This window comes from Brachypodium distachyon, chromosome 1 (assembly GCF_000005505.3).
Source record: "Brachypodium distachyon strain Bd21 chromosome 1, Brachypodium_distachyon_v3.0, whole genome shotgun sequence".
In the NCBI taxonomy this organism is placed as follows: Eukaryota; Viridiplantae; Streptophyta; class Magnoliopsida; order Poales; family Poaceae; genus Brachypodium; species Brachypodium distachyon.
Genome location: NC_016131.3, coordinates 25,419,300 through 25,442,303, shown reverse-complemented (window position 1 = coordinate 25,442,303; position 23,004 = coordinate 25,419,300). Strand labels below are relative to the sequence as shown.

The 23,004-nt window shown below is 44.4% G+C and overlaps 3 protein-coding genes across 4 annotated transcripts; 1 reads left to right on the top strand and 2 right to left on the bottom strand.

Moving 5' to 3' along the window:
• Positions 1-28: 28 nt before the first annotated feature.
• On the bottom strand, positions 29-1,152 carry LOC100823632 (basic blue protein). Its single transcript, XM_003560269.4, has 2 exons — positions 733-1,152; positions 29-629 (listed from the first exon to the last, which is right to left on the bottom strand). The coding sequence occupies exons 1-2, from the start codon at positions 935-937 to the stop codon at positions 271-273; spliced, it is 564 nt and encodes a 187-aa protein (XP_003560317.1). The 5' UTR covers positions 938-1,152; the 3' UTR covers positions 29-270.
• An 11,146-nt stretch (positions 1,153-12,298) lies between these two features.
• On the bottom strand, positions 12,299-19,370 carry LOC100842727 (ATP-dependent zinc metalloprotease FTSH 1, chloroplastic). 2 transcript variants are annotated; one of them, XM_024456719.1, is made up of 6 exons: positions 18,105-19,370; positions 16,711-16,957; positions 16,445-16,628; positions 16,159-16,330; positions 15,477-15,647; positions 12,299-12,364 (listed from the first exon to the last, which is right to left on the bottom strand). In XM_024456719.1, exons 1-6 carry the CDS (start codon positions 19,323-19,325, stop codon positions 12,314-12,316), a joined length of 2,046 nt encoding a protein of 681 aa, XP_024312487.1. In that variant the 5' UTR covers positions 19,326-19,370; the 3' UTR covers positions 12,299-12,313. The 2 variants fall into 2 exon arrangements, with proteins under 2 accessions (XP_024312487.1, XP_003563253.1); XM_003563205.4 differs by lacking the exon at positions 12,299-12,364 and having other exon boundaries at positions 15,233-15,647; positions 18,105-19,368.
• A 1,610-nt stretch (positions 19,371-20,980) lies between these two features.
• On the top strand, positions 20,981-22,128 carry LOC100843539 (26 kDa endochitinase 1). Its single transcript, XM_003563208.4, has one exon. It carries the CDS (start codon positions 21,009-21,011, stop codon positions 21,993-21,995), a length of 987 nt encoding a protein of 328 aa, XP_003563256.2. The 5' UTR covers positions 20,981-21,008; the 3' UTR covers positions 21,996-22,128.
• The last annotated feature ends 876 nt before the right edge of the window (positions 22,129-23,004 follow it).

Below are 23,004 nucleotides of genomic sequence, written 5' to 3'. Positions count from 1 at the left end.
ATATACACATCAATTGATGTGCCGGACGAAAAATAACTCACGGGGCAACTGGAAAAAAATTCAAATGAAATTACAAATTTCTTACAGATTTCATGCAAAATTCCCAGCCAAACAATGGCTTGGATCCAACAATAATTGTGTTTGTCTCAATCATGATTTAGTTCCTCAAACATAGAACGAAAGGAACGGACAAAACTAATGATAGTAAGAAGAAGAAAACAGAGGAATGAAAGCTAGTGGAGGCATGCCATTGAACAGATCAACTACTATTCAGCTAGCCCAACATAATTGACCAAAAGAAGCAATTAGCACCACCAACGCGCCCCACGCCACCAAACTCCGGCACCCTCCCGGCGCCGAAGACGATGGCGCCGATGGCAAGCTGGGCGACGCCGGTACGCCGCCGCCGGGAGGTCCGGCGGAGACGTTGACGGCGAGCTTCATGCCTCCCATGCAGTGTCCGGGGATCTGGCAGATGAACCAGTATGCCCTGGCCTCGGCTAGCCGGACCTTGTCGTACCCCGTGCCATAGGTGGCGAGCACGTCGCCGGCGCCGGAGACGTCGCAGGAGCGGTACGCCGCCTCTGTCACCTCGTACACGTTGTGCTGGCTCTTCACATACTCGAACACTGCTCCAATCAAATCAAATTCAGATCAAATCCCAAATCAATCAATCAACTAATTATTCTTTAATTGATCTTGGAAGGAAAGGGGCTCAAGAATTGTAAGGACCTAGGACGTCGCCGGCGGCGAAGGAGTGGGTCTGCGCCCAGGAGGCGTAGTTGGTGCCGGTGTCCCAGCCGTTGGGCGTGCTGCCGTCGCCAACCACGTACTCGGCGGCGCCGGCCGGCTGAATGAGCAGCAGGCCGGAGACGAAGACGAAGGCCGCCATTAGCTGCAAGCGGCGGCGGCAGCTCTGAGACGGCGGCGGCGCCATGATCAAACACACGGATGTGCTTTGTTACTGGAGCTTGATGATGATGACAAACTCAAAGTTGGGTAAAGAAGAAACTAAAATGCTCTGATCGCCGTTGACGCACTATAGCCGGCCGGCCGCCTAGCAATTTGTGGCCAGACAATATATATGGAGGAGTTGACAGAGCATTCGACGTGACATTTTAAGTGCGTGCGTGGACTGCTTCTTCAGCGAATTGATCACAAGGAGATATCGTACCAACTATTCCATCCGATCCTAAATTCTTGTCGACAAGCATGATTGGCCAGTCCATTTAATTAATGAACCCAATAATTGGCGCCGTTGACGGAACGTGTTGATAAATTTGTTCCAAATTGATGACATTTGGAGCGGAATGGAGGTCGCGAGCGGCGGTTCCGAGGCAGGTTACATGTGCAAGAGAGTAAAATTTGATTTTGAGGTAAGTATATTTTTCGTTCTACAACTACTACATCGTTTGGTTCCTTATTTTTCTCTTACCATCGGGACAGTGGAAGGAGTACATAGGCCGTGAAACTCGCCCAGACATGGAAGAAGCTCATTTTTTTTTGAGAGAGCGAGCAAGAGAGGATAGACAGTTTTTTAGGGGCTTCACCCACCGGAGCTACGGGGAGAAATTGGGCCGGAAACTGATTTCTAGTCCCAGCCATCAGCCCACCAGGCATATGAGCTGCGGCCGAATTGAGATGGGCCCTCTAGATAAAATTGGCAGAAAAGAGAACCTTCCTGATCATTTCTTTGCAGGGATCAAAATCAACTTGCTCCCTTCCGCAAAAAAGATACTCCCTCCGTCAAACAAAGGATGTCTCGACTAAATTTGAATGCATCTATACACTAAGTCACATCTAGATACATCCAAATTTTGATAAACTTGAGACATCTTTGTTATATGGAGGGAGTAACAAATGACCTAATCAAGACTAAACCATATTGTGCGGTATGCTTAGCTTTACTTGACCTATTTTTTTGGTCCTATTGCTGCAAGCATAATACTCCAACTTGCCGTGCATATGGACGGCTAGATTAGCAACCTAAAGATGGGTCAAAATTTAAAAACCTCGACAATATAAACCTACGTTTTTCTTTTGCGCCAAAACAAACTTCAATGGAGGGAGTCCTTGTAGAACTCCAACTCCCCCCAAGGCTGCCCCTCCACCTCCTATATGAAGGAGGTGTGAGGTGGACGGGCGGAGCACCCCTCTCTATCTGACATCCAAACCCTAATCCTAACCGGGTCACGTCCAAACCCTACTCCTAGCCAGCCCATCTCCCTGAATATGTACCCATTTTAATGAAACAGTAATTTATCGCCGTATGTTTTTAAAGTTGAATTGTTTTTTTAACTTAAAAATAAAATGACATTAAATCAACCCTTAATCAAACATTTTAATAGTTGTTTCTGCTCAACAATCAACTGAATTGTTTAGACAAAGCTAGATATCCACCCCTACTTGAGCCATAACCAACCAGCCATTCAACGGCTTCTAGATCTAGCACATTTGCATGCCAAGAAAGTAATAATAAATGCGCTACATATCCAAAACGATTGTGTGGCGGTACATATTGATGAGGCAATTAATTATTACCATACTTTACAAAAACCAATAAATTGGAAATGCGGATATTAATGCAGATATCTACAGAGATTGGATTTCATTTATGAGCCAATAATTAACCCCCACTATATATAGAGCCCTTCCACCTGAAACTATGCCAGTACACAACACAACTAGGTAAGACAGACATATAGACATCATGGGCTTGAATCCGCCGCCGCCTTCTTACAGTGACCTCAACAAGCGCCAGGAGATGAGGAAGTTCTTCAGGAATGAGGTGCTGCAGGGCCGCAACCCCTCGTTGGATGTCCTTCTAGGTTATTCGTGGTTTTCCGGGAAGTGGCAACAACAGAAGAAGCTCAGAACAAGAGCAGCTCTGGCAAAGAGGCGCCGTGAGAAGACAGACATTGCTGTGACCCAAGACATCCCAGTGGCGCCGTCAGAGGATCAGGGCTTGAGGGCGCCGCCCCCAGTTCCAGTCTGCGTGTGTTCATGTTCAGTTTGTTCTGCCCTTCAGCAGCTGTAAACTAGCTTGGGTTGATTCAGAATTTCAGATCCGATGTCGATCTAGTTGTGCGCGTATGCTATATGTTTGGTGGTGTTTAGTTTCGTTTATGTATGGTTATTTATGTGTTTGTGTTTCCAGATTATGTAAGTTTAATTTGCATCTCAAATAATGAAATAAAGAAGTCATTCCATCCCATACTTTTCTCTAGCTAGCAGTTCCATGATGGACTGACTACCTGACCAAATAAAATGTTGGCTGATATATATGCTTTTAATTACCATGCTAGCAAACCATTTTTGTACTCTGGCACGAAATATAATTGTCCGAATCTGACTCGGATTAGGAGGTCCGATCTGGCGGAACTTTGAACTTTTCACACGACAAAAAGCACTTGGACACATGTGTCGGAATATGTGTCGGTCCTCGAGGGCCAGGTTCAGCCAAAAAAAGGTGATCCGACGAATACCAATAGGGCAAGAACATAAGCACAGAAATCCGATTCAGAATCGAACATTCCGATTCGGTAAAAAAGGGAACACATTGGTCTAAGTAGTACTTTGCTAGAATATGTAAAAGATTATATAACTTGTTCTATATTGATGACATTTGGAATGGGAATGGAGGCCTGGCGCGGCCATTCCTAGGCATATAGTACATGCTCAAGAGAGTGAAATTCGATTCTGAGATAAGTTTTTTTTTAGAACTACTATTCTGAGATAAGTGTATTTTTCCTTCTATAACTACATCATTTTGGCCTGGCGCGCGATCTTGGCAGGACGCAAGGCTCTGGAAACAGGCCTCATCGCAAGGATTGGCGATGGGTCGTCGGTGTCGGTGTGGGAGGATAGATGGATCCCAGGTTCTATCTCTATGAAGCCGATGGGCAGTATTCACTTTAATGATATTGAGATGGTTAGTGAGCTCATTGACCCCCACAAGTTCAGGTGGAATGAAGGAAAAATTCGTGATACTTTTTTGGTCCAGATGCCCACCTAATGTTTCAGATCCCACTTAGGCTGAATGCGGGGTCGGACTGGCTTGCTTGGCAAGGAGAAAAGAATGGTATCTACTCTGTGCGCTCAGCTTACCGGTGTCTGGTAGCAGAAAAGGAGCGGCAAAGACGATGGGTCAGCAACAGCACTGGAAAAAGTTATGGAAGATGGAGGTGTTATCACGTGTACGAGTTTTTTGGTGGCGAGTCTTGCGAGGTATTCTACCCGATTATGCAACTCTCACCAGGCAGCATGTCAGAGTCCTAAGTACCTGCCCGGTTTGCAAATCCTCCTCAGAAACATTAATCCATGCGTTGTTGGATTGCGCTCATGCAAGATTGTTTTGGACGAAAGCAAAGGAAATTTTGCATTTACAAGCTCCTCGTCTACATCCTGTTACGTGGGCGGCGGACTTGTTATGTGAATCTGAGTTTGATCAAGGGAAGAGGGAGATGGTCATCTCCATTATGGAGGCGATTTGGGATTCGAGGAATCGCTGGGCACATGATGACAGTGGTTTTGATGCAGGCAAGTCCATTGAAATAATTACTGAGACGCTGTCGATCCTTGAGAAGAAAAAAGCTACGATGTCGGTAAGGCAACCGAGACCGGTAAGCACCTGGCATGCATGGTCCTCCGGTGGATTTCATTAAGATTAATTCAGATGGTGCTAAAAAATCTCAAATTTTACCTGTTAGTGTTCTAAGTCTAAGTTCAAAAGTATAGTAAAGTAAAAAAGTATAGTAAAGGTAAAGTAAAAAAAATCTGCTTTATGTATCCTTAAATGGTATAAATGGGGGTAAATGGGGGTTCTGATGTCTCATCGAAATTGTTTGTTACGTCAGAATCAGAAGAAACTAATTCTGTATGGAGAAAGAAAAAATCTCTCATTTCCGACGCGAATATTTTTTTTTAATTTCGAAATAAAGATTCTTGTCTTGTGGGGAACGATGGGCAGCGAGCGGGCTAGTTGCCAGGGATAGTACTGGTTTCATTGCAACACGGTGTCGGATATATCAGGGGATTTTGGATCCTTTGATTATATATTGAAGCGCTTGCTTTTTGCGAGATGCATGCGCATTTGCCAGGGAGAAGGTTTCCGCACGGATCATTTTTTAAACTGATTGCGAGGATCTGATTCGCCTGTGGGACAAACGGAAGAAACAAACGGAAGAATCATCGAGCAGCTATTGCTCCCATTATCCAGGAGATTTCAGAATTATGTCAAGTTTTTGTTAGTTTTGTCATTGGTTTTGTTAGGCGTGAGTCCAACACTATTGCACATGTGTGTGCTCGTTATGCAGTCAGGCAAGGGGAGTCTTCGGACTGGGTTTGAGTTACTCCCGTTTTTTTGTCGCACAGTCTTCGGACTGATTGTAAACAAGTTTTAGAAAGTTAATAAAGTCGTGTTTTGGCCTAAAAAAACTACATCATTTTGGTCCCTTAATTTTTGTTTTGAGAGGCCTTAATTTTCTCTTACTACCATCCAGACAGCGGACGTGGAACTGGCCCAATGAACCAGAGACATGGAATTTTCGGGGCTGGAAACTGATTTCTAGTCCCAGCCACCAGGATTGAGATGGGCTCTTTAGCTAAAATTGGCAGAAGATTATACACAAGTGTTTGCATATTTCGATTGTTTGGTTCCGATCGGCGACGCAATGACGGAGATTGCGATGCCGTCGCGAATAAAGGTACTCTGGTTCTTCCTCTGCTGTGGTGGTGCCTCAACGGGCGTTGCTGCGGAGCCAGAGATTTTTAATCCCCGTGAGTTTAGTGTACCCGATCTTGTGGATCTTGGGTTTGTGTACTCGCGGATCCGTTTATACGTATCTGTTGAGTTTTTGTTAGTGTGTCATGGTGCTTTTGTTGGTTTTATCTTTTGTAATTTTGGAATACTTCTCTGGCGTTCGGACGAAGATCTTGCGGTTCGACGACCTGCACGTTTAGGGGATCATCCCTGGCCCAAGTACGTTCAACGCTCATGGGTTCTGATCTTTTTGGATGAGCGACTCAAGGGGCTTTTCAAAATCTTTGAAGGTAGTCAAGTTCGTGCAGGGATACCAGTACCGATGTTGCTGCTACAGTCAGATTGCAGTCTTTATGTTGAAGCCTCAGCAGAATTTTATGTTGCAAAGTATGAAATCACGGAGAAGATTGCTTTAAGAGATTCCATTGTAATTCTCAATTATAAGAGTTACCTTGTAGTTTTTAGAGTGTATGATCCAAAACATTGTACCTGTAATGGTTCTCGTGTTTGAATAAAGTTACAGGTTATTCTAAAAAAAAAGAGCTAAAATTGGCAGAAAATTAGGCCCGTCAATCCACGTCGGCAAGTGAACATCTAATTGAAGTGCTGCAACAATATATGCTTTCTGGCTTGATTTGTTTCTTGATCAAAATAATATGAGTATATAGCGATGTCAGCTGAGAGATAATCAAGGACTAGGAACCTTCCTGATCATTTCTTTGCACAGGATCGAAATCAACGTGCTCCCTTCCGCAAAAAAAGAAAGAAAAAAGAAGAGAAAGAAACTGACCTAAACAAGACTAACCATATTGTGCGGCTAGATATGCTTAGCTTTACTTGAGCTAATTTTTTGGTCCTGTCAATGCTAGATCAAACTTGCCATGCATATGCACGGCTAGATCAGCAACCTAAAGATGGATCGAAATTAAAAAAGCTCGTCAATATAGACCTACTTGTAGGGTTGCATGGTTCAAAACATAAATGGAGGGAGTCCTTGTAGAACTCCCAACTCCCCTCAAGGCTGCCCGTCCACCTCATATAATTTTATCGGATGATATTCCTATTTCCATATCCTTTGCCGTATTATTTTGCCTGATTCAGAGAGCGGATAATGATCGGATGCGAATTAGAATGCGGGTTATCGGACTACGGATACAGAGCGGAGTCGAAAGCTTTTGCATGTGGGGGTTGCACTCGTGTGGTGCTCGTGTGGTGCAATTAGGAGTATATTTATATGAGTGAGGATCAGCGGAGGGTAGCTTAGGACTTGGGGCAATGTACTAATTGGGCATCTGTGCTATGATACCAGGTTAATTTTATCGGATAATCCTAATTGGGAACATTCGATTATCTGCAAAAAATGGCGGATAGACATCCGTCCGATATTAGCAATACCGTATCCGTCGGATATCCGATTGACGCATGTCCGCATCTATATCTGGTGGATTTCTAAGGTTGCATATCATATCCTCAAAAAGGGATGCGGATGCAAATTCGGACGGAAAATATACGCGCCATATTTACATCCCTACTTATATATAAAGGAGGGGTGGGCGTCCCTCTCTATCTCTATCCAAACCTTAACTCTAACCGGCACATGTCCGAACCCTAATCCTTACCGGCCCATCTCCCTGAATATGGGTCCATTTTAATGAAATGGTAATTCACCGCCTTCTGTTTTTAAACTTGAATTGGTTTTTGTTTTGGAACTTAAAAAATGGCATTAAATCAAACGAGCAATAACAGTCTTGTTTCTATTTGCAAATCAAAACAGATTTTTTAGACACAAAGCTGGATATCCACCCCCTATACTTGAACCCATGATCGACCAACCATTCAACCTCTTCTAAATCTAGCACATTTGCATGCCAAGCAAAAAACAATAAATGCGCATCAAATGCTCCTACATATCCAAAACGATTCTGTGGGGGCATATATTGATGAGGCAATTACTTATAACCATAATTTAGATAAACCAAATATAGAATGAAAATGCGGATATTAATGCTGATATCTACATAGATTGGATTTCATTTATGAGCCAATAACCCCCACCAATTAATCTCCACATGCTAGAGTCCTAGCACAACACTCATCTACCAGAGAGAGATCACTATATATAGAGCATTCCTTCCACCTGAAACTATGACAGTACACAACACAACTAGCCAAGATAGACACAATCAACATGGACTCGAATCCACCGCCGCCTAATATGGACTCAATCCGGGAGAAGAAGAAGTTGCTGGTGACTAAGCTGAGGCAGCAGCTGCAGCAGAGGATCGCAAGAGCAGCAGCAGAGGATCAGGGCTTGAGGGCGCCGCCCCCAGTTCCAGTCTGCGTGTGCTCATGTTCAGTTTGTTCTGCCCTTTAGAAGCTGTAAACTACAGAAAGATGGGGTTGATTTGGATCCCGTGTGATCCAGATGTGTGTGTGCTTGGTATGCTATATGTTTGGTGCCTTGGTGGTGTTTAGTTTTATTTTCGTCATGTGATGCTTTTTATGTGTTTGTCTCTGTTCGAGTTGTTGTTTCCAGATTATGTAAGTCTGATTTGCATCTCAATATAAAGAAAGCCATTCCATTTGATGCTTTTCTCTACCTAGTGCTTCCATGATGGTATCTAACGAAATAAAATGTTGGCTGATACTCTGGCATGAAGTATATAATTGTCCGAATCTGACTCGGATTCGGACGTTCGATCTGGCAGAACTATTCATGCGATGAAAAGCACTTGGACACTTGTGTTGGAATGTATATCGCTCCTCGAGGGCCAGGTTCAGCGAAAAAAGTTATACGACGAATATCAATATATAGGACAAGAACATAAGCGCAGAAATCTGATTTAGAATCAGACCTTTTGATTCGGTAAAAAAGGGGACACATTGGTCTAAGTACTACTTTGCTAGAATATCTAAAAATGGATTTTACACACTTTTTATCAAATCTTTTTTTTAGAGAGAGAATCTTTTCTTCGTTAATTAAAATATCAGACTCAATTCCTCATTTCCCCCTTTCTGTTTCATCAGCAAAGAATGAGGAGATGCAAGCAATTAAAAACTAGAAATAATCTGTATTAATTGAGGCACTCAATGTCAGTACAGAATTTTTTTTTACAAGGAACTATACAAAGATGTTCGCTTAAAAGAACATTTTTACTAGATCAATGTGGTTCCTACAACAAGTTGGATCCTCGTATAACAATCACTGAAGCGATGAACCGCCCCAAGCGACGAACACAGCATGATGAGCCTCCTTAAGCGATGAAACATCTAATTGAACATCACAGAAAATACCATTCTAACGTACACGCAGAATACGCTTTCTGTCTTGTACTCCTCGTCAAGTGAACATCTAATTGAAGTGCTGCAACACAAACATATGAAGCCATACGGATACTCACATCTGCAAAAGGCTGCGATTGAGGAATTGCTGAAGAATTCACTGATACAATCCTCTACTAGCCCCTTTGCTTCACCTGTGCTGTTAGTGAAGAAGAAGGATGGGACATGTGGGATGTGTGCATTGAAACCAGGCAGCTGAATGCCAGTGCAGTAAAGAAGAAATACCCAATTCCGGCACATAGATGCCCTATTGGATGAGTGGTGCTAAATATTACTACATGCTTTCTGGCTTGTACACGTCTTCAAGTGAACATCATCTAATTGAAGTGCTGCAACAATCTATGTTCTCTGGCTTGATTTGTTTCTTGATCAAAATAATATGAGTATATAGCGATGTCAGCTGAGAGATAATCAAGGACTAGGGAACCTTCCTGATCATTTCATTGCACAGGATCGAAATCAACGTGCTCCCTTTCGCAAAAAAAAAGAAAAAAAGAGAAAAAAAAAGAAACTGACCTAAACAAGACTAACCATATTGTGCGGCTAGATATGCTTAGCTTTACTTGAGCTAATTTTTTGGTCCTGTCAATGCTAGATCGAACTTGCCATGCATATGGACGGCTAGATCAGCAACCTAAAGATGTGTCGAAATTAAAAAAGCTCGTCAATATAGACCTACTTGTAGGGTTGCATGGGTCAAAACTTAAATGGAGGGAGTTCTTGTATCCGGAAGAACTCCATCTCCCCTCAAGGCTGCCCCTTCACCTCCTATATATATGGATGTAAACGCGGATATGGTATTCCTATTTCCATATCCTTTACCGTATTATTTTGCCTGATTCGGAGCGGAGCGGACAATGATTGGATGCGAATAAGAATGCGGGTTATCGGACTACGGATACGGAGCGGAGTCGGACAGGATATGGACAAATATATCGGATAAATACAAGGAAGACTACGTAATTTTATTTCCACCATACAAAAAACACTAACAAAAATTTATCCAAAGTTTCTTGTTTGCAATGAGCAAAGTGTAGCATCAAACGTTCATAGTCAGAACTCACACTAATATGACAACAATACTGGGAATGATCCAACCGGCGACATGGCAAGATAGGTATCCAGTGACAGCTTTTGCATGTGGGGGTTGCGGTCGTGTCGTGCTCATGTGGTGCAATTAGGATTATATTTATACGAGTGAGGAGCGGAGGGTAGCTTTATAGGACTTGGGCTAATGGACTAATTGGGCATCCGGTGCTATGACACCGGGTTAATTTTATCGGATAATCCTAATTGGGGACATCGGATTATCCGCAAAAAATGGTGGATAAACATCCGTCGGATATTAGCAATACCATATTCGTCGGATATTCGATTGACGAATATCCATATTCGCATGTATCCGGCGGATTTCTAAGATTGCATATTATATCCTTAAAAACGGATGTGGATGCGGATGCGGATTTGGACGGAAAAGATACGCGCCATTTACATCCCTACTTATATATAAAGGAGGGGTGGGCGTCCTCTCTATCTCACGTCCAAACCCTAATTCTAACCGGCACATGTCCAACCATAATCCTTACCGGCCCATCTCCCTGACCATTTTAATGAAATGGTAATTCACCTCCTTCTGTTTTTAAACTTGAACTGGTTTTTGTTTCGGAACTTAAAATAAAATGGCATTAAATCAAACGAGCAATAACAGTCTTGTTTCTGGTTGCAAATCAAAACTGATTTTTTAGACACAAAGCTGGATATCCACCCCCTATACTTGAACCCATGATCGACCAACCATTCAACCTCTTCTAAATCTAGCACATTTGCATGCCAAGCAAAAAACAATAAATGCGCATCAAATGCTCCTACATATCCAAAACGATTCTGTGGGGGCATATATTGATGAGGCAATTACTTATAACCATAATTTAGACAAACCAAATATAGAATGGAAATGCGGATATTAATGCTGATATCTACATAGATTGGATTTCATTTATGAGCCAATAACCCCCACCAATAATCTCCACATGCTAGAGTCCTAGTACAACACTCATCTACTAGAGAGAGATCACTATATATAGAGCCTTCCTTCCACCTGAAACTATGACAGTACAAAACACAACTAGCCAAGATAGACACAATCAACATGGACTCGAATCCACTGCCGCCTAACATGGACTCAATCCGGGAGAAGCAGAAGTTGCTGGTGATTAAGCTGTGGCAGCGGCAGCAGCAGAGGCTCGCAAGAGCAGCAGCTCCGGCAACGAGGCCCGGTGAGCCGGCAGAGGATCAGGGCTTGAGGGCGCCGCCCCCAGTTCCAGTCTGTGTGTGCTCATGTTCAGTTTGTTCTGCCCTTCAGAAGCTGTAAACTAGTAAGATTGGGTTGATTTGGATCCCGTGTGATCCAGATGTGCATGTGCTTGGTATGCTATATGTTTGGTGCCTTGGTGGTGTTTAGTTTTATTTTCGTCATGTGTGATGCTTTTTATGTGTTTGTCTCTGTTCGAGTTATTGTTTACAGATTATGTAAGTTTGATTTGCATCTCAATCAAGAAAGTCATTCCATTTGATGCTTTTCTCTAGCTAGTGTAAAATGTTGGCTGATACTCTGGCATGAAGTATAATTGTCCGAATCTGACTCGGATTCGGATGTCCGATCTGGCAGAACTATTCACGCGACAAACAGCACTTGTACACTTGTGTTGGAATGTATATCGGTCCTCGAGGGACAAGTTCAGCGAAAAAAGTTATATGACAAATATCAATAAGACAACATAAGCGCAGAAATCCGATTCGGAATCGGACATTTTGATTCGGTAAAAAAGGGGACACATTGGTCTAAGTAGTACTTTGCTAGAATATCTAAAAATGGATTTTACACACTTTTTATCAATTTTTTGAGAGAGAATATTTTCTTCCTTAATTAAAATATCAGACTCAATGCCTAATTTTTCCCTTTCTGTTTCATCAACAAAGAATGAGGAGATGAAAGCTATTAAAAACTAGAAATGATCTGTATTAATTGAGGCAGTCAATGCATGTCAGTACAGGCTTTTTTTACAAGGAACTATACAAACATGTTCGCGGAAAAGAACATTTTTACTAGATCAATGTGGTTCCTTCAACAAGTTGGATCGTTGTATAACAATCACTGAAGCGATGAACCGCCTCAAGCGACGAACACAGCAGGCTGAGCGGTGAGCCTCCTTAAAAGACGAACAGCTCTGCTTGTCCGTCGATGAAGAGGCTCATGAACTCCTCCCCGTCCACGGTCTCCATCTCGATCAGGAGCTGGGCAAGCTTGTGGAAGATATCGATGTGCGTGTGTTGATGATCTGTGTCGCTCGTGAGTAGGACTTCTTCGGCATTGAGTAGTCCTTCTGGCTTGACATCTGCCACCAAACAATGCGGAAAATGTCAGGTTATTATTCAAAACAGTTGGTTGTTGCCAGTTATAGATAGCAAGAAGTATAGCTAATCTAAGGTTTACTCACAGCCAGTAAAACAAGAAGAGATGTCAGACTAAATGGAAAAGGGTAATGTGTTTGTGTCGTCACCGCTATCAGGTTTGAATAGACTTTCTACGAAAGCGAGATTGCCAGCATTTGTAGGAGCGATGTGGTACAGGAATGTTGTGAACTGGAAGCAAGATTGTAGTAATAGTCATCAAGAAGAGTTAGAGAGGACAAATCCAACATGTATTTGATAATGACCTTCCCTGGATGCTGGTAGAGACTTCAGTAGTCAGGACATAAAGCAAATGAGGACAAGAAATAATGTTCGGATACCTATTTTACAGTTGAAGCTTGTACGTCTAATTCTTTGGTTAATTTTGACAGATTTATTCTTTTATAGAATAACATTTTTTTTCTCTTGCAGCCATCCCATCTACTAGCATCATAGACTTTCAATACACATGGAATAAGCTCAGTTTTTCAAAAGCCAGAGAGCCAGAGTGAGAAATTGGGCCGAAAACTGATTTCTAGTCCCAGCCACCAGGCATATGATCAGCTGCGGCCGAATTGAGATGGGCTCTCTAGCTAAAATTGGCAGAAAATTAATTAGGCCCGTCAATCCATCGGCAACACGTACGTGCGTAGCACAGTACTAAAATTCTCTGGTCGTTCTCGGCTCCTATGTACGCACACACGTAGAATACGCTTTCTGGCTTGTACTCGTCTTCAAGTGAACATCTAATTCAAGTGCTGCAACATTATATGCTCTCTGGCTTGATTTGTTTCTTATCAAAATCATATGTGTATATATCTTTATATCGCTTCATATTAAATGTTAGGGAAATTAATGTATAGCGATGCCAGCTGAGATTATTTTTTTTCGAAAATGGAAGCTTTACCAGCTGAGAGATAATTAAGGACCTGATCATTTCTTTGCACAGGATCAAAATCGACGTGCTCTCTTCCGCAGAAAAAGAAAAAAAAAGCTGACCTAATCAAGACTAAACCATATTTTGCGGCTAGATATGCTTGGCTTTACTTGAGCTAATTTTTTGGTCTATTACTGCAACCATAATAGCCGTGCATATATGGACGGCTAGACCAGCAATCTAATGATGGGTCAAAATTTTAAAAAAACTCGTCAATATAGATGTAAGTTTTTCTTTTGCGCCAAAAAAACTTAAATGAAGGGAGTCCTATATATGAAGAATCAATAAACTCAACTGGGCCACGTCGAGTCATACATCCATCGTACGTCAAAACATTGTACGTGAGGCATTTCTGGTGTCCATATATAGTGCCCCTCACGTCCTATATAAAGGAGGGGCGAGGTGGAGGGGCGGGATGCCCCTCTCTATCGCACATCAAAACGCTAATCCTAACCGGCTCACCTCCTAACCCTAACTGGCCCATCTTCCTGAATATGGACCCATTTCATCGCAGCTTGTTCTTAAACTTGAATTGGTTTTTGTTTTGGAACTTATAATTAAATCAAACGCAATAACAATTTTGTTTGTGCTCGAAAATCAAGACTGAATTTTTAGACACAAAGCTGGATATCCGCCCCCTATACTTGAACCCATGATCGACCCATTCAACCTCTTCTAAATCTAGCACATTTGCATGCCAAGAAAATAATAATAAATGCGCATCGAATGCTCCTACATATCCAAAACGATTGGGGGGGGGGGGGCATATATTGATGAGGCAATTATTTATAACCAGAATTTACACAAACCAAATATAGAATGGAAATGCGGATATTAATGTTGATATCTACATGGATTGGATTTCATTTATGAGCCAAATAACACCCACCAATTAACCTCCACATACTAGAGTCCTAGTACAGCACTCATCTACCACAATGAGATCACTATATATAGAGCCTTCCTTCAACCTAAAACTATGACGGTACACAACACAACTAGCCAAGATAGACACAATCAACATGGACTCGAATCCACCGCCACCTAACTTGGACTCAATCCGGAAGAAGCAGAAGTTGCTGGTGACTAAGCTGCTCCGCAGCTGCAGCAAAGGCTCGCAAGAGCAGCAGGCAAGGATCAGGGCTTGAGGGCGCCGTCCCCAGTTCCAGTTTATTTTTGTCATGCGATGCTTTTTATGCGTTTGTCTCTGTTCGAGTTGTTGTTTCCAGATTATGTAAGTCTGATTTGCATCTCAATAAAGAAATTCATTCCATTTGATGCTTTTCTCTAGCTAGGGCTTCCATGATGGTATCTAACGAAATAAAATGTTGGCCGGTACTCTGGCATGAAGTATAATTGTCCGAATCTGACTCGGATTCGGATGTCCGATCTGGCAAAACTATTCACGCGACAAAAAGCACTCGGACCCTTGTGTTGGAATGTATATTGGTCCTCGAGGGCCAGGTTAAGCAAAGAAAGTTATACAACGAATATCAATAGGACAAGAACATAAGCGCAGAAATCTGATTCAGAATCGAACATTTTGATTCGGCACAAAAGGGGACACATTGGTCTAAGTAGTACTTTGTTAGAATATCTAAAAATGGATTTTACACACTTTTTATCAAATATTTTTTTGAGAGAATCTTTTCTTCGTCAATTAAAATATCAGACTCAATGCCTCATTTTTTTTCCTTTCTGTTTCATCAGCAAAGAATGAGGAGATGAAAGCAATTAAAAACTAGAAATGATCTGTATTAATTGAGGCACTCAATGTCAGTACAGGCTTTTTTTACAAGGAACTATACAAACATGTTCGCGGAAAAGAACATTTTTACTAGATCAATGTGGTTTCTACAACAAGTTGGATCCTCGTATAACAATCACTGAAGCGATGGACCGCCTCAAGTGACGAACACAGCACGATGAGCCTCCTTAAGCGACAAACAGCTCTGCTTGTCCGTCGATGAAGAGGCTCATGAACTCCTCCCCGTCCACGGTCTCCTTCTCGATCAGGAGCTGGGCAAGCTTGTGGAGGATATCGATGTGCGTGTTGATGATCTGTGTCGCTCGTGAGTAGGACTTCTCCACGAGCTCCCTCACCTCGGCGTCCACGATGTCTGCGGTCGCCATTGAGTAGTCCTTCTGGCTTGACATCTGAGACCAAACAAATGCGGAAAATGTCAGGTTACTATTCAAAACAGTTGCTTATTGCCAGTTATAGATAGCAAGAAGTATAGCTAATCTAAGGTCTACTCACAGCCAGTCAAAAAATGAGACATCAGACTAAACAGAAAAGGGTAATGTTTGTTTTGTCACCGCTATCAGGTTTGAATAGACTTTCTACGAAAGTGAAATTGGCAGCATTTATAGGAGCGATGTGTCGCAGGAGTGCTGTGAACTGGAAGCAAGATTGTAGTAATAGTCATCAAGGACAGTTAGAGAGGACAAATCCTGAACATGTATTGATGATGACCTTCCCTGGATGCTGGTAGAGACTTCATGAGTCAGGGACGTAAAGCAAATGAGGACAAGAAATGTCCAGAAACCTATTTTACAGTTGAAGTTTGCACGTCTAGTTCTTTGGTTAATTTTGACAGATTTATTCGTTTAGAATAACATTTTTCCTCTTGCAGCCATCTACTAGCATCGACTTATAGTGGCATACCTGCTGGCCCAAGAAAGGATTGCCACCAGATGACCCGATCGCAACTTGCCCAATCTTCTTGCTGAACCCAAATCTTTCAACCATTTGTCTCGCGACACGTGAGACCTGCATAAAGTCGTTGGAAGCCCCAGTTGTCACATTTTCTTGGCCGAAGATCACCTCCTCAGCAACCCTGGAAAAAAAAAAGAGTTAGGCAAGTGAACACACAGTAGCACAGTAGATCACTTTGCAGATTGGCAGCAGCTAGCTGATGCATAAGTAAATGAAATTTCCATGACAACCGCACCTGCCACCAAGTGCTACAGCCATTTGGTTCTCTAGGTAGCTCCTGCTGTACAATCCGGACTCGAGCCTCTCTTCGCTCGGAGCAAAGAATGTAAGCCCACCAGCTTGACCTCGAGGAATAATGGAAATCTTAGCAACAGGATCATATTCAGGCATGAGGGCACCGACAAGGGCATGACCAGCCTCTGCAAATACAGAAGTTCACACATATTAGGAATCAGTGTAGTACTCCAGGAAGATTTCAACAATTGACAGTGACAAAATTACCATGGTAAGCTACAAGCCTCCGCTTCTGTTCTGAAACAACTGCATTTTTCTTCTCAGGCCCAGCAATAATCCTCTCTAGAGCATCAGAGATCTCATCCTTGCTTATCTCCTTCAGATCACGACGAGCAGCAAGGATGGCAGCCTCATTCATCAAGTTTTGAAGATCAGCTCCAGTGAAACCAGGTGTCCTTCTGGCAACCTTGTCAAAGTCTACATCCTTCGCCAACGCCTTTCCTCTCGAGTGAACCTATTAGATGAAAGTATGCTGTTTAAGCTCAAGTATAGAACTAGAAATAGCAATAAAACTCGTCAAGCAGGGGACGTCAAAGAAAATTCAGCACAGCTTGAAACCAGCTTGCATCCCTACACCCGGATAACCAGTAGAAATGTGGAATGTGTTACTAAATTAGAATGTATTTGAGAGTGTGACAACTACAAATAATTTAAAGGAAATCAGGTGGTCTGCACCAGAAATGCCAAAAACATGCTACTCTGAAGTTACTGACATCAAAACTTGCTTAGCTCAAGTTAAACTAAGCAAGTAACAACCAGTGCATAACAAAGCCAATAAACACTAACTATATTAGTTGTATATGAACATTTTAGCTTTTAGCCAAAGTAAATAAAATGATCTCTGGCGTTAACTAAGAAAGTGATGAGCAACTGCAAATCCAAAGGCCATAAAATTTGATTAAATAAGTTGTCGAATACAAAATGGTCCCTGGTGACTAGAAATACAAAGGTCAATGGAAGAAAGAGGTGTCAAATTAGGAACCTACATAGCTCCAATATCTAATATTTTCACATTGCAAATTCCTTGTTTAGTATATGATAGATTGGTCACAGCAGATTTAGCATGCTACTCTAAGGATGGCTTTATCAAGCAGTGAACTGCAATTGCGAATATCTACACCAGTTCAGCCTAGAAATTGAGTTATACCAGTCTTCCATAAAATTTTACCATTTCGCGTGAATCATGCCAGGTAAATTATCAAAGGTTGGAGTCGAAACTAAGTCTATCATGGCAAGCAAGTTTCCATTCCGAGTTCCTGGAGTTACAATTGTGCAATATCTACCCCCCAGTTCAACCTACAAAATGAGCTATATCTTAGGTTTTCATAAAAATTTAGCGCATGACATGACACATTTAACGTAAGTTATAGAAGGTTTGAACTCAAAACTAAGTTTATATCCTGTAGAAAGCCAGTGAGTTTCCTTCCTGAGTTCCTGCACTTGCCACTAAAACAATGTCTTCAGAGAATAGCAGCAGTTATAGTAGCTTAGTTTGCGAATTAGTATGAATTAGTATATGAGAATTCAGAACACAATCTAGAACCTACTACAAGCATAGTAATCACAATTCATAAACAAGCTAAGCACCAGCGATTGCTCACCTCAAGAATCTTGACACGACCAGCGACATCTGGACGGTCGACGGTGACCTGTCGATCAAACCTCCCCGGCCGCAGAAGCGCCGAATCCAGCACATCAGGCCTGTTGGTCGCGGCGAGCACTATGACACCGCTGTTTCCGGAGAAGCCATCCATCTCCGTGAGCAGCTGGTTAATGGTCTGCTCCCTCTCATCATTCCCCCCACCCATTCCGGCACCACGCTGCCTCCCGACGGCGTCGATCTCATCGATGAAGACGATGCACGGCGCCTTGGCCTTGGCCTTCTCGAACAGGTCCCTCACCCTGGACGCGCCCACGCCCACGAACAGCTCGACGAACTCGGACGCCGCGCAGGAGAAGAACGGCACGCCGGCTTCCCCGGCGACGGCACGGGCGAGCAGCGTCTTCCCCGTACCCGGCGGGCCGACAAGCAGGCAGCCCTTGGGGATCTTGGCCCCAAGCGCGGTGTATTTGTCAGGGTTCTTGAGGAAATCCACGACCTCCTGTAGCTCAAGCTTGGCCTGGTCGGCACCGGCAACGTCCTGGAAAGTGACTCCAGTCTCGGGCACCTCTTGGAACTTGCTCTTGGAGCGGCCGAAGTCCATGGGCCCGCCGAGCCCACCAGGCCCGGCACCCGGCCCGCCCTGCGCGCGGCGGAAGAGGAAGAAGAGCCCCGCGAAGGCGATGAAGGGGAAGAGCAGGTTACCGACGAAGGCGAGGAAGCCGCCGGGGCCGGCGGCGTCGCCCTCGGCGACGGAGATGTCGACGCCGTTGGTGGCGAGGATGTCGATGAGGTCGGGGTCGTTGGGCACGACGACGGTGGCGCGGCGGCCGTCGACGGCCGTGAGCTGGAGCACGCCGCCGTCCTTGGAGAACCTGACGCGCTCGACCTTGCCCTTCTTGACGGCGCCGAGGAACTCGCTGTAGCGCCACTGGCCGCCGTCGGGGATGTCGGAGGAAGGCTGGGGCGCGGTGAGGAGGGTGTCGGCGAAGGGGTTGGCGGCGGGCGTGGGCGCCTCGGCCTGGAGCTGCGGCGCCGGTACCGGCGGCGGAGCGGGCGCGTCGACGGCGAGCGCGGGCAAGGCGGGCGCGCCGGCGAGGGCGAGGAGGAGCGCCGGGATTGGCTTGGAGGCGAGCGGGATCCGGGTCGGCCGGATGGAAGACGGCTTGGGGAGGGACGCGGTGATGAGGAGGTGGGAGGAGGAGAGGGAAGGGGGCGCCATGGCTGATTGCTTGCTCTGCTTGCTCGAGCTGAGAGCGTGGGGAAGGAAGGAGATATACTTCTAGGGAGGAAAGCAAAGATTGGATTTTTGTGGACGTGGAGACGACGCTGGCCATAGATCGCTTTTGGGGTCGTGATATCTCGGCGAATTCTCTGAATCTCCTCATTCACAGTGCAAAACTCTGACTGGTACTTACTGTTGTCTGTTTACCCATGGAGAAAACAGAAATGAAATTGAGAGGCTCATGATTCATCATTTTGATTGGTCATTTTTTCCGGGCAAAATTTTTATGAGGAACTTCCTCATGTTTGGAAACAGAAAATTAAATTGTCTTGCAAAAAAATTGTGCTTCTGCTGTACTACTAACTACTGTATGTAAAATTGGGCAGATGCTGCAGATGGCAAGTTCAAAACTGACCTTTGCTCTTTTTTGTTTGAACTAGGAAGGAAGGAAGGAATGAAAGAAAATGGGGTTTGGATGTTTGTGTGAGGTGTGAGTCTGGGAACCATGGAAGAAGAACTGAACAAGAGAGTTCCAACGAGGTAACACTCCGGCCTGACCTCACCAGCCATCAGGATTTTCTTTCCTTTCTCCTCCTTTCTGATGACATTCAGCTCTTCTGCCGACTGATATGGACTAAGCAAAGAGTGCTAGTGTACCATATCTTTCCTGTCTCTTTTTTCTCCTCTTGTTTCGAGGATTTTGAAAACTCTTTTACTCACTCCGTCTGAAATTAACTGACGTGGATTTGTATAAGAATCTAAACAAATCGGCGTCAGTTAATTCAAGACAGAGGGATTATTTTTTCTAAAATTATTTTATTCACTCAATTTTGAACGCAGGGAAAAAACAGGAAGCCTACTGAAACACAAGGGAAGGGAAGAAGGCAATGTTTGTCAAAACTTTGGGCGGATTTTTCCTCGGAGATAATTTGTACAGTATGACTTTTTTTTAGACCACAGTATACCTCGTCTTACGTTTCCCGCAAAAAAGCAAAATAAAGCCATGTGTTTGGCCCAAAAAAATGGACGATTTACCCGTGCTCTTTTGTCAAAAAAAAAAACATAAGGGAAGAAGGCCGGGCCTCTGCAATTGACAAAAAACGGGCCTATAGCGAGGGCGCCATTACTGGGCCGCCCATGCAGACAGTCGTCGCTAATTAAACCAGCCCAGACCAGCTGAGCTACTGTCTTCTCCAGGAGATGAAGCGACGGCGTCTAGAGTCTAGACTTGGACCGAGCAAAAACTTCGGGTGTATTTTTCTCTTGGACCTTATTTCTGTCAAACAAAAATGACCTTATAGCACAAATGCTGTGTTTATAATTTCCTTTCTTTTTTTTCCTTTGGACAAGGATCGAGGACGAGCGAGCGAGGGCGGTTTTGTTACGCCAGCTGAGGGACAAAATTTTGCATCACGAGGGCAGGAAATTCAACGGCTGATCGAACTGGATCTGGACGAATGCTCGGTCATGAATGCTCTGCGTCATCTACATATCTATCCGCCATGGAAATTCAGCATATATAGATACATACATACGCTCGAATCCGCTCGCGATCATATGCGCGCCAGCTACTATAAGGCCAGCCGCCATGGTTGATCATATATGGCAACCGCTTTACTTATTAGCTACCTCTAGCCGTGTATATATAAAGGCGTGCAATCCCATCGTTTCTTCCCCACAATGGTACACTTCCCCTTCGCTGCCATGAGAGAACTCGCTGTGGTACTGGCCATGCTGGCCGCCATGGCCATGGCCATGTCGGTGCGCGGCGAGCAGTGTGGGTCGCAGGCAGGTGGGGCCACCTGCCCCAATTGCCTTTGCTGCAGCCGCTTCGGCTGGTGCGGTTCCACCCCGGACTACTGCCTCACGGGCTGCCAGAGCCAGTGCTCCGGCTGCGGCGGTGGCGGAACCCCGCCGACCCCTTCCGGCGGTGGCGGTGTGGCCTCTGTCGTCTCACGTTCGCTCTTCGAGCGCATGCTGCTGCACCGCAACGACGGCGCGTGCCAGGCCAAGGGGTTCTACACCTACGACGCCTTTCTGGCCGCCGCAAACTCTTTCCCGGGATTCGGCACCACGGGTGCCACCGATGTTAGGAAGCGGGAGGTTGCGGCGTTCCTAGCCCAGACCTCCCACGAGACTACCGGCGGATGGGCCACGGCGCCGGACGGGCCCTACTCCTGGGGCTACTGCTTTAAGCAGGAGCGTGGGGCCACCTCTGACTATTGCACCCCGAGCGCGCAGTGGCCATGCGCCCCCGGGAAGCGGTACTACGGCCGGGGTCCCATCCAGCTCTCCCATAACTACAACTATGGTCCCGCGGGACGGGCCATCGGGGTGGATTTGCTGCGTAACCCGGATCTAGTGGCGACCGACCCGACGGTGTCGTTCAAGACGGCCATGTGGTTCTGGATGACGGCCCAGTCACCCAAGCCGTCGGCACATGCCGTGGCCACAGGGCAGTGGAGGCCCTCAAGGGCGGATAGAGCGGCGAGAAGGGTACCTGGGTTTGGTGTCATCACCAACATCGTCAATGGTGGGATCGAGTGCGGGCACGGGCAAGATAGCCGTGTCGCCGACCGAATTGGGTTTTACAAGCGCTACTGCGATCTCCTCGGTGTCGGATATGGAGATAACCTCGACTGCAACAACCAGAGACCCTTTGGTTAATTAGTTAGTTAGTTATATAATGGTGCATGTGTGTACGGTCATACAATAAAACACACACTGCTACTATGCATGCGTTGTAACTCTGAATGTTTTCTTACAGAAAACAATAAAACTCCCGAGCTCGTTGATTGGAAAAAAATAGTGAGGATCTTTCGTTCTTTTTGAAACGGTTAAAAAGTTAAAAGGTGCTTGCTATATATTTCTAGGTTTTAACTTGCAAAATAGCATGACTTTGAAAGCCCATAAGTTCGCCAACTTTGAAAGGAAAAATGAACCAGAGTTGCTAGTGAGGCATTTGCTTGCCGAAAAAAAAGTTTTTATCCAAATAAAAACCAAACTTTGGTCGATGACCAAAATTTTGGTAGGATAGAGTTTGGTCATGATCTAAACTTCCCAATAATTCTATTATTACGTACCTGTATAGATCTAGTTGCCTTTAGATCTAAGGCAGCACCACTCGCATGGAAGGATGCACACGTGAACGGCTCAAAACCCTTGGATCTAAGACAGGGGAGTGCCTCTTAGGCCCCATCTAAACCCTATCTCTTTCCTTTCCTTTTTGGTGTTCTCTTCGCGATCTTCATTAAAGTGATTTGTCGGAATATATAGTAAGTTTAATCTAGAGACTCGGTCCATGAATCTTACGTGGCGACGACTAACTTGGTTCCAATTGTCTCGTTCAAGATTGTGTTGTGGTTCTAGATGGCGGCCATGTGAGCCTCCATATATTTCACTCTTCACGGTATGTCTCAAAAAATTTAGAGCCTCCATATATCATCTCTCCCTACTCCTTATTACTTACACTCTATTTAAAATAGGAACCCAATATATTTTCAAAAAATTACCAATGGTATCCTTAGATTGGAGTAGATGGACAAACATTGCAAGCACTAATCCATTGTCAAGAAATCTCTGATTTTCTTTATTTAGGGTAGTATTGAATTCTCTCAATATTGGGCTAGACGGTCTACGACCAGCTGGCACGACTTCAACGTGGTTGCCTTGCCTG